The 16,557-nt window shown below is 43.7% G+C and overlaps 2 protein-coding genes across 3 annotated transcripts; one reads left to right on the top strand and one right to left on the bottom strand.

Annotated features, from left to right (window-relative positions):
* Positions 1-4,082: 4,082 nt before the first annotated feature.
* Positions 4,083-8,633, top strand: LOC123052371 (nodulation receptor kinase). The gene is made up of 12 exons (XM_044475519.1): positions 4,083-4,309; positions 4,599-4,752; positions 4,928-4,999; positions 5,086-5,157; positions 5,561-5,629; positions 5,719-5,900; positions 6,129-6,349; positions 6,804-6,930; positions 7,003-7,071; positions 7,263-7,452; positions 7,595-7,727; positions 7,865-8,633. Exons 1-12 carry the CDS (start codon positions 4,213-4,215, stop codon positions 8,240-8,242), a joined length of 1,764 nt encoding a protein of 587 aa, XP_044331454.1. The 5' UTR covers positions 4,083-4,212; the 3' UTR covers positions 8,243-8,633.
* A 334-nt stretch (positions 8,634-8,967) lies between these two features.
* LOC123052370 (uncharacterized) lies at positions 8,968-16,236 on the bottom strand. Of its 2 annotated transcripts, XM_044475517.1 has the most exons (6): positions 15,895-16,236; positions 13,785-13,842; positions 13,043-13,123; positions 12,874-12,912; positions 11,911-12,768; positions 8,968-11,549 (listed from the first exon to the last, which is right to left on the bottom strand). In XM_044475517.1, exons 3-6 carry the CDS (start codon positions 13,043-13,045, stop codon positions 9,531-9,533), a joined length of 2,919 nt encoding a protein of 972 aa, XP_044331452.1. In that variant the 5' UTR covers positions 13,046-13,123; positions 13,785-13,842; positions 15,895-16,236; the 3' UTR covers positions 8,968-9,530. The 2 variants fall into 2 exon arrangements, with proteins under 2 accessions (XP_044331452.1, XP_044331453.1); XM_044475518.1 differs by lacking the exons at positions 13,785-13,842; positions 15,895-16,236 and adding an exon at positions 13,280-13,385.
* Between the last annotated feature and the right edge of the window lie 321 nt (positions 16,237-16,557).

Here is a 16,557-nt window from a genome sequence, read left to right as displayed (position 1 = left end):
TGGGGGAATCAAATTTCCTTTGCTGGAAGTGTAGATCTAGGTCTCCTCCCTCACTCCCTAGCAAATCAACAAGTTTGGTTGGCTAGAGAAGGAACCGTTATGCTGAAAACGCATGGGAGCGGTACAACCACCCCAAATCCCGGGGGAGCCATCTGCCATGCATATGCAGTACAACCGCCCAGGTGCGTGGTACAACGACGCAAGGCGAGAGTGTTGTTGGGAGGGTAAAGCGGTACAACCGCCCTCTTCACCGGTTGTACTTGTTATTAACATAATAACTCGTGCAACCGTTCTGGCACAGCTCTGTACTGCTTGCCTAACCGAAGATAAACCCACTTGGGCGGTAGTTGCCCCGGTACAGGGGTCGGTAGTACCGCGCCAGGGGAAGCAGCGGTACAACCGCCCAAGTCACCAGTACGACCGCCAGGTAGGCTTGCGTCTACCCACTCCCACATAGGAGTGGTACGATCGCAAGCCCTAGTGGTACAACCGCTTGGGTGCATTTGCCTACATAGATTAGAATTGTGGTTTTCTCCTCGAGGTGGAAGGAAGATATGGTGGGTGCAATATGAACGTGTACGTGATTTGATTCCACCCATACCTTTCGATACGGACCCCCTCTCTCAATAGTACAGGTTTCCTACGACCAAAGAAAAACACGTCAAAAATGTTGTCATCGCTCTTTTCCTTCCAGAGGGGTGCCCAATTGCATTCTGCCATATATATATATATATATATATATATATATATATATATATATATATATATATATATATGCATGTGTATTTTAAACACACGGTTAGTCCGCAAATTTGCTTGTCATCAACACCAAAATATTTAAGGCAGGAAATGCCATTTCAGTAATGAACTGGAGCATGGAAAGAGCAGACGGTGAGAGCTCATGCCACGAAGATATCAAAGAGCACGAAGGAGGTGACTATAGTGAAGAAAAGTGGGAACAATGGGAAACTAACTCAAAATATGAACAAAATAGGAGATATCTGAATAAATGATAGCTAGATAGACAAGATGACAAATTTTCATGTTATATATCTTGCTATCGCTTAGTTTTTTATCTTGCTTAGCATAAGTTGTGCACATATGTGAGCCTAGTTGTTTTAGGTTTTTTGCTTGACAAATTAAACACTAGTTTTATTCCACATTTGTTCAAGCCTAAATCGTAATTATTTTAAAGAGCATATTCACCCCCCCTCTAGGCGTCATCCACGATCTTTCAGTAGTGCCTGGGGTACGGGGCATTTAAAGTGCGACCGTTTTTGATGTCGCACGACTCCCTTGGACACTGAGCTTTCATCCTTCGTTTGTCCTCCTAAAGGGGCTTGGAAGGGGAGAGTGACCCTCCACTTGAGTGTATTCAAGTGAGAGTGAGTAAGTTACATGTCCATGAGAAGATTTATATAGTCTACAGGTCGTTGACAAATGACCAAGGCTAGCCTTGAAGTAAGGAGGTGGGAGAGTAGAACTAGGTAATTTTCTGTCCTGTAGCCAATGTGCTCCTTATTGGGCTAGGAGGTGGATTGTGGCCCATTAGGGGGGAAATACCTACACTAGGATATTTCTTGTTTGGGCTTGGGCCCCTTTGCTCTCTTTCCTTCTCTTTTGACTTATTCTTTTATGCGGTCTTCCTTCTTTGACTTGTTAGCCATGAAGTCTTGCTTTGATTTTTTTGATCAGGGTAGCTTGGACTATTGTTGACTGCCTTGACTTGTGTTGACCGCTTGGGTGGCATTCCATGTAGGATAGGGGTGGGACCTCAAGTAGGGTTAAAATCCACCACTACAACACCATTGAAGAAGACGAAGGCCGCCATAGCGTAGAGCCATATCATGACTAAAGTAGCTGCTCCAGTGGTTTCCTCCCCCTCTCCCCCTTCCATCCCACCGCCAAGCATGGAGGAGCCGGTCTCACCCGTTGCCACAACCTCCCCCGTCCAGAACATGTTGATGATGTGTCCAAAAGGTATAAGAATTTATTTTTCTTTGGTTTTTCAATCTTTGTCACGCATTTTACTATTTTAATACAATTGTCATGTGATGCGTGTCTATATTCTTTAATTTTGGTGTATGTAGTGTCCATGATGTAAACTTTTCTGCAACACACGAATGTTGCATTTCAAGATTTTATCTCTCAAGAACATGAAGCACAATATGGTGACTTGATGAGCCTCGTATTGACATGGATGAGGAGTTTTTTTATGCAACTCCAAAGGGAAGAACAACAAGCTACCATGCTGATGAAGACAAGTTGCTATGTTTAGCATGGAAGAAAATTGGTCATGATTTGATCGTCTGTGTGGAGAAACCAATGAATACTTATTGGAAGTGTATCAAAGAGTTCTTCGATGCACGTAACACTAGTGGTAACGAACGACTGCAAGCTTCACTCCGCCATCGATGGTCACCAACTGTCAAAAGTGGTCGGCTTGCTTGTCACAAGTTAAACGTGTGACCCAAGTGGTACAAATGATGGCAATAAGGTGATTGTTTGCTCAAATTCAACAATTATTTTCTTTATCTCTTATATGTATTGGTGGCTAACTTGTTTTCTCAATTGTGTATGTATACCAACATTGCTCAAGATTTATACAAGGGAAAAGAAAAAAAGGCTCAAATAAAGGTAAACCATTCACTTTGCATTATTATTGGACGAAGCTTGAACATGAGGAGAAGTGGAAGAACCACGATACATATGAAGCTCCGAGGAAGAACTCCAAGAGTTCGGTTGGAGATGCAATAATAGTTGATGATGAGGAGGAGGAGGAGGAAGAGGAGGAGGAGAAGGAGGAGGAGGAGAACAGTGATAATGCATCAAGTGGCGAGGAAGGAAAAAAGAAGCTCCACTCCCAACTCGGTTGCTCCTACAAAAAGGCCCGATGGAAGAAAGAAAGGCAAAAAAAAGGCAAAGAATGGAGGAGATAATGAAATGAAGGAATCAATGGACGTCATCATGAATGCAAGAAAAGAGATGGCCGAGAAAGGAAAATGATGAAGTTCAAAGAAATTGACGAGAGGGCGGTGGCCAAGGAGAGGCAGGCGGCGGTGCAGGAGAGGAGTCAGCAGACGAGGAGGCAAAGGTTGTGGCTGAGGAGAGGAAGGTGATAGTTGAGGAGAGGAAGATGGCCATGGAAGAACACATCCAAGCCATGGAACAAGAGCAAAAGTTTATGCCCATGGGCACATGTGGTCTTAATGAGAAGGCAAAATCATACGTTGGGCTTTGTCACGACCAAGTGTTGGCGATGAGGTCCATGGGCATGGTGGGAGAGGATATGGGAGGAGACATGGGTGCCATGGGTAGCGGCATGGGAGGATTCATGGGCGTCATGGGAGGTGGCATGAGAGGAGGATTCATGCCTTCTATGGGAGGTGGCATGGGAGGATTCATGTGTGCCATGGGTGGTGCCATGGAAGGAGGCATGGGTGACATGGATGGTGCCTCATATGCAAATGAAGACAATGAAGCCAATGGTGCCAATGAAGAGGAAGCAACCCATGAAGAATTGAAAATGCAAGCACAAGTGATGATAATGAAGGCAATGGCATTTGAGTGACTATGCATTTATGTGCTATGCTTGTAGTTGTGTTTGTGTTTGTGTTTGTAATGCACTATGCTTTGCTTTTGAAGTTCAATTTGATATGTGTTGATTATGTGTATGATGATGTTGCAAAGTTTAAACTCCATCGGTAGCTCATGTTTTGTGGTGCCCTATTTTACACCATTTGACACGCCAGAAAATTTCCCTGTACTCTGAAATCTTCTCTCCTTCCTGAAAACATTTTTTGGATGCCTTATTGCTCTTAGATGCCCTTACATACAAAGAAAAGGCAAAGCCAATAAACAAGGAACAATTGTTGATGGTCAATCATGTACCGTAGCGTTGAGCTCGGAGAAGGATACATGTCCTAAGAATATCCTCCGATGACGAACTCAAACAGGGCCGCCCGCGGAGCGCAACAACAGAGCAAGCGCGCGGTCGCTGTCGACGGCCGCGTCACCCTTCCGACTGTGCCGCTGCCGAGCACCAGCAGACAAGCGGCGAAACTATACAAAACAAAGCGCCAACTAGCCGCCCGCCCACCCGCCCGCCCAGTGCTGACCCTTTCCACCACCCCCTCTCCCCCCTCGGCCGGCCGGCAGCGGCAGCACTCCCGTCGCCCGCCACGCCCGCATGGTCGCTGCCGGGCCCGAGATATGGTCGCTCGCTTCCCCCTCCTCCTCCTCGTCTTCTCCGCGCAGCTCCTGATCACCTCCGCCGCCGCCGCCGCGTCGCCCCATGGACTCACACAAGGTATACGAGAGCAGCACAGCCCCTGAACTGTCGATCGATCACGGAACCAATCCAGTTACAATTTCGGGACAGATTTTCAGTTCTTTGGGTAGCTCGGTAGCCATGACTGCATAGTGTGGTCTTGCTGCTGGTTTGTTCGACCGATTGGCTGAACCGGTGTAAACTTCGGTGCCAAAGTACTCTGCATGTGATTGATGTGACCAGCACGCTTAATTTTGCTGTTCACTGCCAAATCTGATGCCTTTTTTTCTGACCTGATATGGACTTTCTTGCTGACCTTGTTGTGCAGTGGATGTGGCGAAGCGACTCAAGGAGGAGCTATGGCAAAGGAACCCAGGACATGAGATGCTCAAGTCATGGAATGGAGGAGACCCGTGCTCCCCATCTGCCTGGGAAGGCTTCTCTTGCCGATTACTAGATGGTAACCAGGTCGTAGCTAAGCTGTAAGTGCCCATGGAATCTTGACAATGCTCACACGATCCTTCTTCTTTCCTTTTTTACTGGCATCTATGTGCCTCTGTTTATTATTTTACCCTATGAATTAAGAGCCTAGAGACATTGAGTCTGAGAGGTGGTGTGCCGTTGCAACCAATCTGATATAGGCTGGTGTCTGAGCAGGAATTTTTCTTCGAAGGAACTGCAAGGGCCAATTCCCGCCGCGATCGGTAACCTGACGGAGCTAACTGAGATGTATGTTCAGTGCCTGTGTTTCTTTTTGAGTGTTCAATGCCTTGTTCTAGAGATTGTTCATGTGTTCTTATTACTTGTGGGTGCAGTGATCTGCAGGGCAATAACTTCACCGGGTCTATTCCGGAATCTTTCTCTGCTCTCACTCACCTGCTGAAGCTGTAAGCGTGTTTGCCTTGTTCCACTTCTTACCATAAAATGTGATTGTCCAGAACAAACTCACCCTGGGGCTTACTGGTTGGATCCTAGGCATCACTCAAATTAAAATGTTACTCCTTCCGTTCCTAAATAATTGTCTTTCTAGAGATTTCAACAAGTGACTACATTCGGAGCAAAATGAGTGAATCTACACTCTAAAATATGTCTTTATACATCCGTATGTGGTAGTCCATTTGAAATCTCTAAAAAGACGAATATTTAGGAACGGAGGGAATATTATATAGACCCAATCCGCGCGCTTTCAGTTCTGATCATTCTGTTTCCATTCGATATGCTTGAATGCTTCTAATGTCAGTATGATTTCCTTGATAAAAAAGACCTAACCAAGCATGGTTGTTGATCCAGGTCAGTGAAGTGCAACCCCTTGTTGAGCAATCAGCTACCTGATGGCCTGTCTACCAACCTGGATTTCAGGTGAGATTTATGTTCTGATGTTCACCTTGATCTGGTCATGATTAACGGTGACATAATTCTGCTGAAATTGCTATATGAAAATCATAAAGCGATGGAGGCTGTGCTGCTGGAGAGCACAGTAGTCCACCTGGAGCTGCCAATCAGAGAACATTTGTTGTTAGCGGTCTTGCTGGAGGATCTTTGGCATGTACTTTTGCACTTGGATTGTTCTTCACTTGTTTCAACAAACGCGAACGACGCTCTCAGAAATCAGACTGTGCTTCTACAACAAGTATGTCCCCTGCTGCCACACACAGCTATTAGATATTGTGCACATCTGCTTGTGTAGTTAGTTCATGTTGCGCAACTCTTCATTTTGTGTGCATCATTGAGTTCATCTGTGCATTTGCATGGTATCAGAAACCTTTATTTTGCTGCTGTGTATAACTTGTTAGATTAGTGAAATGAGGAAAATATGGAACGAGCAAATGAATGTGTTTCTTCATAATGGTCAATGCAGATCCTGTTTTCGAAGAACGCAGCATCCATATAACTACAAATCCTGCAGTACAACAGTTGTCCTACAAATCAATCCAGAGCGCAACAAATCACTTCAAGAAACTGATAGGAGGGGGTGGATTTGGAGCTGTTTATCAAGGTACTCTAGCACATGGCCAACAAGTCGCAGTAAAAGTCCGTTCACCTGCATCGACTCAGGGAACACGCGAGTTTAACAATGAGGTAATGGCAGATTCTGCACACAGCTCCATAAAGAAATCGTGCCAGCAATAGGTTGCTCTTATTTTTGGATACAAAAAAAATATTGTTCAGGTTGCATAACACTCTTCTCTCCGGTGATATTTCATAATCTATGCAAGCAGCAACCCGCATAAGCCCGCTTCATACTGTATGTTGCCCGAGTCGCCCGTTGATGGCATTTCAGTTACTTAGTACTATTTTTATAACTGCCGTGAGGTTTTGCGGGCTTAGCGGCATGCCACTTGCATCCTTGTAACCTGTAATTTGGCCAGCGCCCCTAACATAAATGCTCGATTGCTCCAGTTAGTTTGTTTATTCCAGTATCTCTGTACTAAAATAATCATTTTGCACGCAAAATTCCCCTAACGACTGAATTTGTCAGTTGACACAGTTTGCGCACAAAGTTCCTCTAACGACTGAATTTGTCGATTGACAGTTACGGCTACTTTCTACTGTGTGGCATGACAACTTGGTTCCTCTAATTGGCTATTGCTGTGAAAAGGATCAACAGATTTTGGTTTATCCACTCATGTCCAATGGCTCACTACAGGATCGCCTCTATGGTATAAAGCTTTGTGAAGATTTAGCTACTTTTCAACTTAAGATCTTTCTTTTCTGATTTATGCTTCATTTAGGTGAGGCATCAAAACGAAAAGTTCTTGATTGGCCAACCAGAATATCAGTTTGCATTGGTGCTGCTAAAGGTTAGTAATGCAGTTAATGTTTTTTTTTAAGTTCTTGATATTGTCTACAGTAAGATTTGAACTAATTGTTCTTATGTAATTTACGGCCACCAAATGCTACTTTATCTTCATTCTTCCTCTTCAAATATTTTAATATTGCAAATGCTTCTTTTGAGTTATTACAACTTAACATAAATCTGTTTCTTGCTCAGGACTAGTATATCTTCACAATTTTGCTGGCCGCTGCATCATACACAGAGATGTTAAGTCTAGCAACATACTTCTGGATCAGAGCATGTGTGGCAAGGTTGCCGACTTTGGGTTTTCAAAGTATGCGCCTCAGGAAGGCGACAGTGTTGCATCAATGGAAGTGAGAGGCACTGCTGGATACTTGGATCCTGAGTAAGTTTGTACACTGATCTCACATGCGAAAAATATTGGTACAAATCTGTCTGTGTTGATAGTAGTACTATTTTTGTGCATTGCATACTATGTATTCATTGCTTTACCATCTCTCTGACTGTGAATGCTCCATATCTTTTAGATACTATTCCACTCAGGTGTTATCGACCAAAAGCGACGTGTTCAGCTTCGGGGTGGTTCTCTTGGAAATCGTGACCGGAAGGGAGCCTCTCGATGTTCAGAGGCCTCGGAGCGAATGGAGCTTAGTCGAGTGGGTAAGTTTTCACTGCACACCATCAGAAACCATGCATTTTCATCTACAGCTGCTGCTAGTTCTGGTTACAGTACATTCCACGATTGTTAGAGGAAAACAGAGAACGGTAAACTTACAGTGGTCTCTGTTGTTACGCAGGCAAAGCCATACATACGGGACTTCAGGATCGAGGAGATCGTGGACCCCGGCATAAAGGGGCAGTACTGCTCGGAGGCCATGTGGAGGGTGCTGGAGGTGGCCACGGCGTGCACCGAGTCCTTCTCGACCTTCCGCCCGAGCATGGAGGACATCGCGCGGGAGCTGGAGGACGCGCTCATCATCGAGAACAACGCGTCCGAGTACATGCGGTCCATGGAGAGCACGGGGACCTTCGGCTCCAACCGCTACCTGTCCATCGACAGGAAGATGTTCGCGTCGGGCTCGGCCCGGATCGACCCGGCCAAGTTCGCGTCGGGCTCGGGCCGGATCGACGCCGGCAAAGGGCCTCTGCAGACCATGCCTTCGCTTCCGAGGTAGCACCCCAGCTCTGCCTCCGTCCGTAATATATGGTGGTCTCGTCTCATGGATGTGATGGTTGCTGAGGAAGACACAGCCGGAGTTTTATACCCGTAGACGCCATGAGTGGCCGAGGGGAGAGGAGGCTACACGACACAGGCCATGCAGTTAGTTACCACGGCAGTTTGCTGCGAGGAAAGTTTTCCCCTGGAGACAAAACAGAGGCAGTTTTGCCTGTAAAATTTGTATGTTGAATTCGATGCCTACATGTGCCATGCAACTATTCTTTGGACTTGGACTACTGTTGATGTATTCTTTGGCCAACTAAGGCTGGGCAGCATAAGTTCATTATTTCGGGCATTACAAAGTATAGAACATTTGGTGTATATCTGTTACCCTCCACTGAATTATACTATAAGGCATCCACACGTTTCATGATTTCTTTATATAGTACTTTTTTAGTCTTTGATCAAGAATTGGTCTTAGGAAACATAAGTTTTGCGACATAAAAGCAGGGCCAAAATACTCCTTAATGTAGGCTTTCTCTAGAACTAGGACGCATCAATAATGGGATGTTTGAGTGTTTTTCTCCTCAGCCAACATTCAAAGCACGGTTCCAAAACTAGTAAATGTTACAGAGCCATAATAGCCGGCTAAGCAAATCTAGCCCCATATACTGTCACTACCTACAACTCAAACTAAAAGAGCAAAAGCTCCAGAAATTTCGAACATTTGGAACACAGCACTAGCAAAAAAATAAATTAAACAAATATGCAATGAACATATCTGTTTTGCGTTCTCCTTTTGAATTACGGGACAAGGCAAGACTTCAAAGTTCAGCTAAGCTATGGTTCTTATATGGGCACACGATTACGCAGTTTTCTAGAAACTCCACATAGTACAGGCAAAAAAGGTAAAGAGTACGGGTATAACTCATCAGAAAAATCTCCACATAAATAAAATGAAGTAAAAGCTTCATGAGATGGCATCCTAACAACGAGGGCACGATTCTTGCACTCGCCATTTTCATCTTTTTTCCCTTCATTTCTGGTGTCAAAAGGAATGACGGCAAACATCCATCACATGTTAGTTCAGGCTCATATGTTTTTGACAAGAATCAAGCCCAAACATCCGGAAAAGCACCGAACTACAGCTGAAATTCACAATTATCTGTATAAGCTTCCTCGATTCGTCTCCTAACCCAAAACAGAAATTTGACAGATTGGCATCTGTGATGTTTTGCTTTCTACCACAAGATCATGGAATTCTCTTAACCAGCAACAAATTCATTCTGTGAAGGTTGAACAATTCAATGAAATTGCTGCGCATGTAACTCCTTACTCGTTTTCATGCCATCTACAGAATGCCAGACAATTTCACGAGTTCCTTTATCAGTAGAGTTGTCTGCCCCAAACAATTCAAGAGTCCCTTTTTCACTGGAGTTATTTGAGGGGGCGCTGTGAAGTATTTGAAACTGATTATTACTCATGCGCCATTCATTGACAGCGATGGCTTGGTCACTAAAATGAGAACCACTCCCGACGCCATCAGAAGGAAATGGAACTGTAACATCAGTTGATCTTCGTGGTCGTCGGACAGGTCTGCTGCTCCTGCTAGAAGATGGGAAATTTCCCTCCCCACCTTTCTGCTTCCCCATAAAGCCACATGCAAGAGCTTCCAGAGCTCGGGATGTTGGTGGGCGGCTTCTGGTACTCTGCCTCCTCGAGTTGAAAGAAAGCTGCTCGCTTAAGATTGCATTACTAGAGGTATTGATATCTGGAAGGCAGTCATCCGCCTCCTTGGTTTCTGAGGGATGCATAGGTATGTCCATGATTACTGCATTATTGTCAGTTGGAGGTTGGATATAACTTGTAGTCGACTCATAATCAGAAGGCATTTGAGGGATATTCAGATCAATAACATGCTTACGTTGAGCTTTTTCCTTGTAAACCACTTCAACATTAGGGGGCACATTGTGAAGCTGTCCGCAATATGTGTGATTGCTATTAGTGCCAAAGGTTATGTTGGTTGATGAGCTTGAAATTGTGCTCCATACAAAAGGGTTGGCCCCTGCACTTGCTTCATTTGCTTTAGGCACAGGTTGCAGTGGGGTGTCAGCTTGCTTCCCGTAATGCCTTTTACTGACAGCAGTTCCTTTGCGACCAGTTCTTTCATTCTTGAAAGAAACTAACCTTCTTCTCTTTGGCATAGGTGCTAAGAAAACTTGAGGTTCAGGATTTACTCTTGGATCAAACTGAAAATTAATTTCAGTTGAAGAATTAGTAGCATGTATCCTCTGATTACCAACAGGAAGAACTGTTCCAGCCGAAGAGCAGACATTATTCTTTGTGCCAACACATTGATCAACTGAAACGTGACCATTGACCCTGCCTGGAAAGGAAGAAATCTTATGAAGTACATCAGCAGCCATCTTATCACCAGTTGGGGGATTGTTTTTTCTCTCCTCGTCAACACAGCTTGCATCAGTTTCCCTCTGATTGGTATCCAGATCTTCATAAGGTTCAGAACTGTCTTCTGAATCTGAATGTTCTTCTGAGTTCACGCTGACAGAATCGCCAGAATGTGGTGAAGAACTGTAGCCATGACCAGCATCTGTAGGTAGATTTCTTAGTGACCTTACCTTACATGGTTCTTCCCCTTGACCAAAACTAGTGTCCACCACAGTAAATTTCATAAGCTCGGGGGAACACCCTGGTTCACTGGGCCGGATATAGGAAGCAGGTTTCTTGTCAGCAAGTGTGCTTTTGTCAGGTTCAACATCATTGATCCATCCAATTGCAATCTTAACCTCACCTCCATTATTATCACCTTCAACTCCAAAATCAAGCAGCCTCGGTTCAGACGCAACTTTTCTCAAGACATCGCTGACAGAATCAAAGTAATGATTTCCTTTGACGAGTTTCTTTCTGGAAAATTTCTTTACACCTGGAATGAGGAAGACTAAGGCCTGCTTACCGACTAGTGAGGAATCTTTCGGCTGCTCGGAGTGCCACCCTCTCGCAAGTAAGCGAGGCCAGACAGCTTCCCAAAATAGATCATTAGATTTTGCCTTGCTTAGTCTGAAATCACCAGTCAAATACTTTATGATATCTCCAGACGAAAGCGATGAGCAAGCCTTGCCAATAGGTATTTCTGCACGGCCCGAAATAGCATGGTTTCTACTAGGATCTAATGCAAATCCAGTCAAGTCATACTTTCCCTTGCCAATTCCAACTGCTTCTACAAGAACCTGTGCACCAACTGTGGACTTTAAGCATAAAATAAACTGCTCAAAGTCAGATATCCCCTCATTGAATGTCTTGAAGACCTGCAGATGGTAATATATAATTGTCAGCCTCTAAAAAAAACTAGCAGGAGCATAAACTGGTATTGGTGAACATCAATGCAAAGACATGTTATGCGAAAATGCAGGGGCATCCTACAGAAAATAAGTAAGACGACAACAACAACATAATTAAATAGAGGTGATAAAGTATACAAAATTCCAGGACTTCTTCAAAAGCAGAAGAGATATGATTGTAATGATCGTACCATGGAAAAAATATTGTGGCTGTGCTAATGAAAGGAAGCCCATCCCAAAACATCGGCTTTCCATGTGCCAATGATTCAAAGGATCTAACACAGTAAAAGAATAGGAACAAAAAGGAGGAAATTAAAGTTCAACACACCTCGAGCAAAGGATCTTGAACCTCCCTTGCTACGCCAGCAAGCAAACGTGACAACAGTTCCTGCTGCCTGGAACCAGAAAATATACGCAACCCAAGTATACATCTCCTGCTTCTTACTTTTCTACATGCAGACCATCGTTTATATGCATCAGACTTAAAAAAATCTCCATAGTAGTAGGATAGAACTTCTCCCATTGTCTTGCTCTTTATAAATTTCGTCACCTGAACAAGATTTTTGCCAAAAATGTAGAGACCAAGAAGTAAAGTCTGTTCCTCTTCAACAGACCAGACGTATCTTGACATTCCAGGCAATGGAATATAATCACTGACCTCCCTCTTTACACAAGAACAGCTTAAAACTTCGCTTTTCGGCAAGCAGTACATATCTTGCCCAGTAGATTTTGGGAATTTCTCACCATGATCATCATATTCAACCTTACAGCGCAGACAATCTGGATAAATGCTTTGTTGAGGTAAACTTCTTGGGATAATTGCACTGATGTGGCTGTTATGATCATCTTCTGAAGCACACGAAGTGTGTCCTGAAAATTCCCTCCACTCTCCTTTAACATGAGTGCTTGTATTTGGGGTCCATGTGACTGGAATAGTTAATCCAACCACTACAGGATACTCAAAACCGAACATTCTGCTACCATCAACTGGCAAAGACCTTAATTTCATGCGTTCCTCTTCTGTTGTTAGATTTGGAACTTCCACCTGGTACTCATCCCCCACACGAGGGTATACTCGTGTATCTTCATTGACTTCCTCTGGACATATGGGTTCTAGAAAATGCGGCTGGTCAACAAGCATCTCTTCAGGATTCCCTTCGTTATCCTTGATTTGAATAGGATCCATCTGCGCACACAAAAGAAAAAAAAAAACGGAGGTATAAGATTGGAATCCATGATATGTAAAAACATAGCTCCGATATAATATATACACATGAACAAACAGATTTACCAGATATTCTTCTCCGTTCTTGATTTCAAGATAATTCATCTGTAACATAGCGAAGGACACAGAGTATATTAGTCCATGTTTTGTCAACTTTCATCTGAACAGCAGAACATAAAACTAGGATAAATCTGCAATATACTTTTCATGCAGATAAGAAGGGAAATAGTCTTACCATGAAAGTTGGTGGATATAAAATTGGCTTTAGCCAGACCAAAATCAAAGGACAACTTGTGTCTTAGTATTCACAGATATACTGCACAAAAGAAGCATATAGCAGTTAAGGTGTTTGTTGGAACATAGTGAATTAAGTACTACTAGAACTATCGAGAAACTTATTTACTAACAGTACAAAATATGCCAAAGAAAGTAGCTGTCCAAACAAATAAAGTTAACAGTAACAACTATGTACCTAGCTAGAAGCCTAGAAGGAAAACTACTTTGATATAAGTATCAATTGATTTCAACTCGTTTCCTGAGATAAATGAGGCGTAGATGAGTTTGGACCAGGACCATCTCCAAGACCTGACTAAAACTTAGTAGCTGATAACAGTATAGCTCAAAACACGAAGTGCGGAACATACAGAGAATAGAATAATAAACACATGAGTGGTTTAGGGTGTGTATGCTCACATGTGGTAAAAAGCACTTGTACATTTCGAAATTTGAGTAAAAAATCATATGCGCACATTCTACGAATATATGTGTACCCCTATAGCAAATAATTGAATCAAAATAAGTATATTTCTGAGCTGTATGAGAAATGTACGTGCATAGTTACAACATTAGTCATTTATCTCTTTGCATTTTTGTACAGATAATAAACTACCATATTCTAGCACAAGGTTTTGCTAGCACATATATTTTTGCACAATTTAGAGATATTTTTTTCACAAGTTGTGAAAACATGGGAGTACCTTTTTCAAGCTAATAGAAGAGGATGCACATGGGCGCCGAAGATCCTGACTCAGAAAGCTACAATTGAAGGAATACAGTAAGAATGAGTTATTGCATGAACCAGGTGATATTGTGTAATATGCCAAAGACATTGTTTAAAGTCTTAACAGATCATCCTTTTGCATTCGTATGAAAAACAAATTGGACAAGGAAACATGGGCCAAGAACAAACAAGTGTTTATTACGCTGATATCTCGCGGTTCTAGAAAATCCTGCAGAATGTTTCCATGACAGTTGGGGTTCTAGTCCAACAAATCATCCCATATATATGGAATACTAGATTATCAAGTGGTATTACTCCATACACAGCAAATAAATTCACAATAAACTGAATGGATCATTGATCACGAGGATGTTGACAGGGGATCTCTGGCTGGAGAAGGCCACACGGGAGATCAGAAAAAGTTGCATCAGAACGAGGGGGCAGGTGGGAGTGCTCGCCAAGCCGGGTTACCAGATCTGGTGAACAGTAGAATCAAAGTATGTAACTCACAACATATATGCTAACACATAACTCAGTTACCTTTTCTACTGGAGTTTTGGTTAAAATGTTTGTCTTGGGGACCTCTTGAATAACGACCTACATCTAAAAGTGTTATTATCATTGAAACTGGCTGCAGGGCAGCCATCTGCTAGTGCCATGTTGAACTATAGCAACATCAGCTGCCAACTGCAGAGCTACAAGTGGCCAAGCAGATCATTCCTCCCATATCTAAACTGTAACTTTGTGGGCACTGGCTAACCTACATCTAAACAGGAAAAGAAAAGTAACTCACGGTGCCTAAAACCTACACATAGTAAATTTGTTAGCTTGTTGTTTCATATGCAGTGCATAGAAAATTCAGGAGTTTGTTGCAGCCTGAAAAAGTGACATTAGTTTCTAGAACCGATTGAATCGAGTACTACTACAATTGTTCATAAAATAAGAAGTTATAACTCCCAAGCTAGCACGAAGGCAAACTATCCCAGTACAAGTATCAATGGATTCAACCAGTTTTTCTGACTGGAATATGGCCAAGGAAACAACATTTAGGCATGAGTCTGGACCACCTAAGATCTGACTAAAACTTAGCAGCTGATAACAGCATAGCTGAAACACTCATAAACGGAAGTACGGAACATAGAGAGAATAGAAGCCACAGTTCACGGAACAGAAGTCACAATGATCATTGCACGGACAAGGCAACAGGTATTACGTCAAATACACCATGTACAAAATTCGTATTAGAACATTGCTTTGCATTTCAGTGCATGGTTCTAAAAAATCCTGGGGATTGAGCCCACAATTGAGGCTCCAACAAACCATACAACAATTTAGGCTCCAACAATATAGAGTACTGGGTTAATATCAATTGGTAGCCTCTTCTGTAGATATTGCTCCTGGCAGTTGTTTGTACCTACGGTGTCTGAATGTCTAATTTACCAATGGTTATTAACATGTATAGATTTGAATTACACATTTGCTAGGAAATGGATAAAAACTTCCCCAAAATGAGCAGTAAGGACGACCAGAGTTTAAAAGTCCAGCAAACATAATGTGTGCAAAAGCATAAACTACTTCTGCATTCAAACATTTCTTACTCTAAAATCCAAATCTAGGCGGTATTACTGCGACGAAGCAAACCCCCAAAAAAAGTAATTTTTCGACAACCACGGCTGCATTTTGCAGTCACTTCGCTCACCAACATTTTTACTAACACTTGACAGAAATTACAGGATATGGTCGATCCACACTGATCAGCACCCAAAAAAAGGGGGAGGGAGCAAAAAGTGCACCCGCAATTTGGGTTCAAAGTCATACACGGTCAACTGAGATCGATCTCGCGCGCCGAAAAACAGAAGACATAATCCAGCCATGGGTGGGTGGATCGGATTAGTACAGCACCACGCAGCTAACAAATCTCCGTGTTACCACTGACGAGGAGATAAACGAAAAGGATTTGGATTCGATTGCACGCACGCAGGCAGCAACGAAAAGATCCATCGAACCGTGGGTGTATGGATGGATGGATCGGGTAAGCACAGTGCGACGCAGCTGACAATCCGTCGGACGAAGTTAGGCGCGCTTACCAAGAAGAGAGGCCAATCTCACGGCTGGGATGGATCTCCACTGCACGCCACGCCTCGCCAGCCCACACTCCTCCGGCGAAGAGCAGGAGGACGACGAGGCGGCTGCGAGCCGTGAGCTCCTACGAGGCGGCGAGCGTGGCTGGGTGGAATGGAAGGAGTGGGAGAATGGAGGCGCTGGCGAGGACGACGGTGTGAGAGGGGTGCGTGCGTTGTTGAGACCAACGGAGGATGCAGGGGTAGAGCCGTACAGGTGGCCTAAGCCGGGCCCGGACCGGGCCGGGCCGGGCTGACCGGAGGCGGAGACGCTCCCGTCGGCCGTGCGTGTACGGGTCGCACACAGCTTTGGCAGGATGCGTGCTGTGTGCTACTGCCTCGCCGTCGCCGAGACGAATCGAGGAGGCTTGCGATGGGTAGCTGACGATGATTTTGCGTTCTTGATGATAATAAATAATGAGGTGGAAACTTTGCCACTTCCGAAATTGGAGAAATGTCGTTGCTCGAATATGACTTTTTTTTCTCGGGCTTGTTGCGTCTTTTTCCAGCGTGACACCAAATACGAGAGCTTGGAAGGGAAAAGTTATAGGATCTGAATCAGAAATACTATTATGCACCATCATGATCCAGCTGTTACCACGCTCCTTTTTTTGTTTATTTATAGTACAA

Source organism: Triticum aestivum, chromosome 2D (assembly GCF_018294505.1).
Source record: "Triticum aestivum cultivar Chinese Spring chromosome 2D, IWGSC CS RefSeq v2.1, whole genome shotgun sequence".
Lineage (NCBI taxonomy): Eukaryota > Viridiplantae > Streptophyta > Magnoliopsida > Poales > Poaceae > Triticum > Triticum aestivum.
This window is presented reverse-complemented; position numbering and strand designations above follow the sequence as displayed.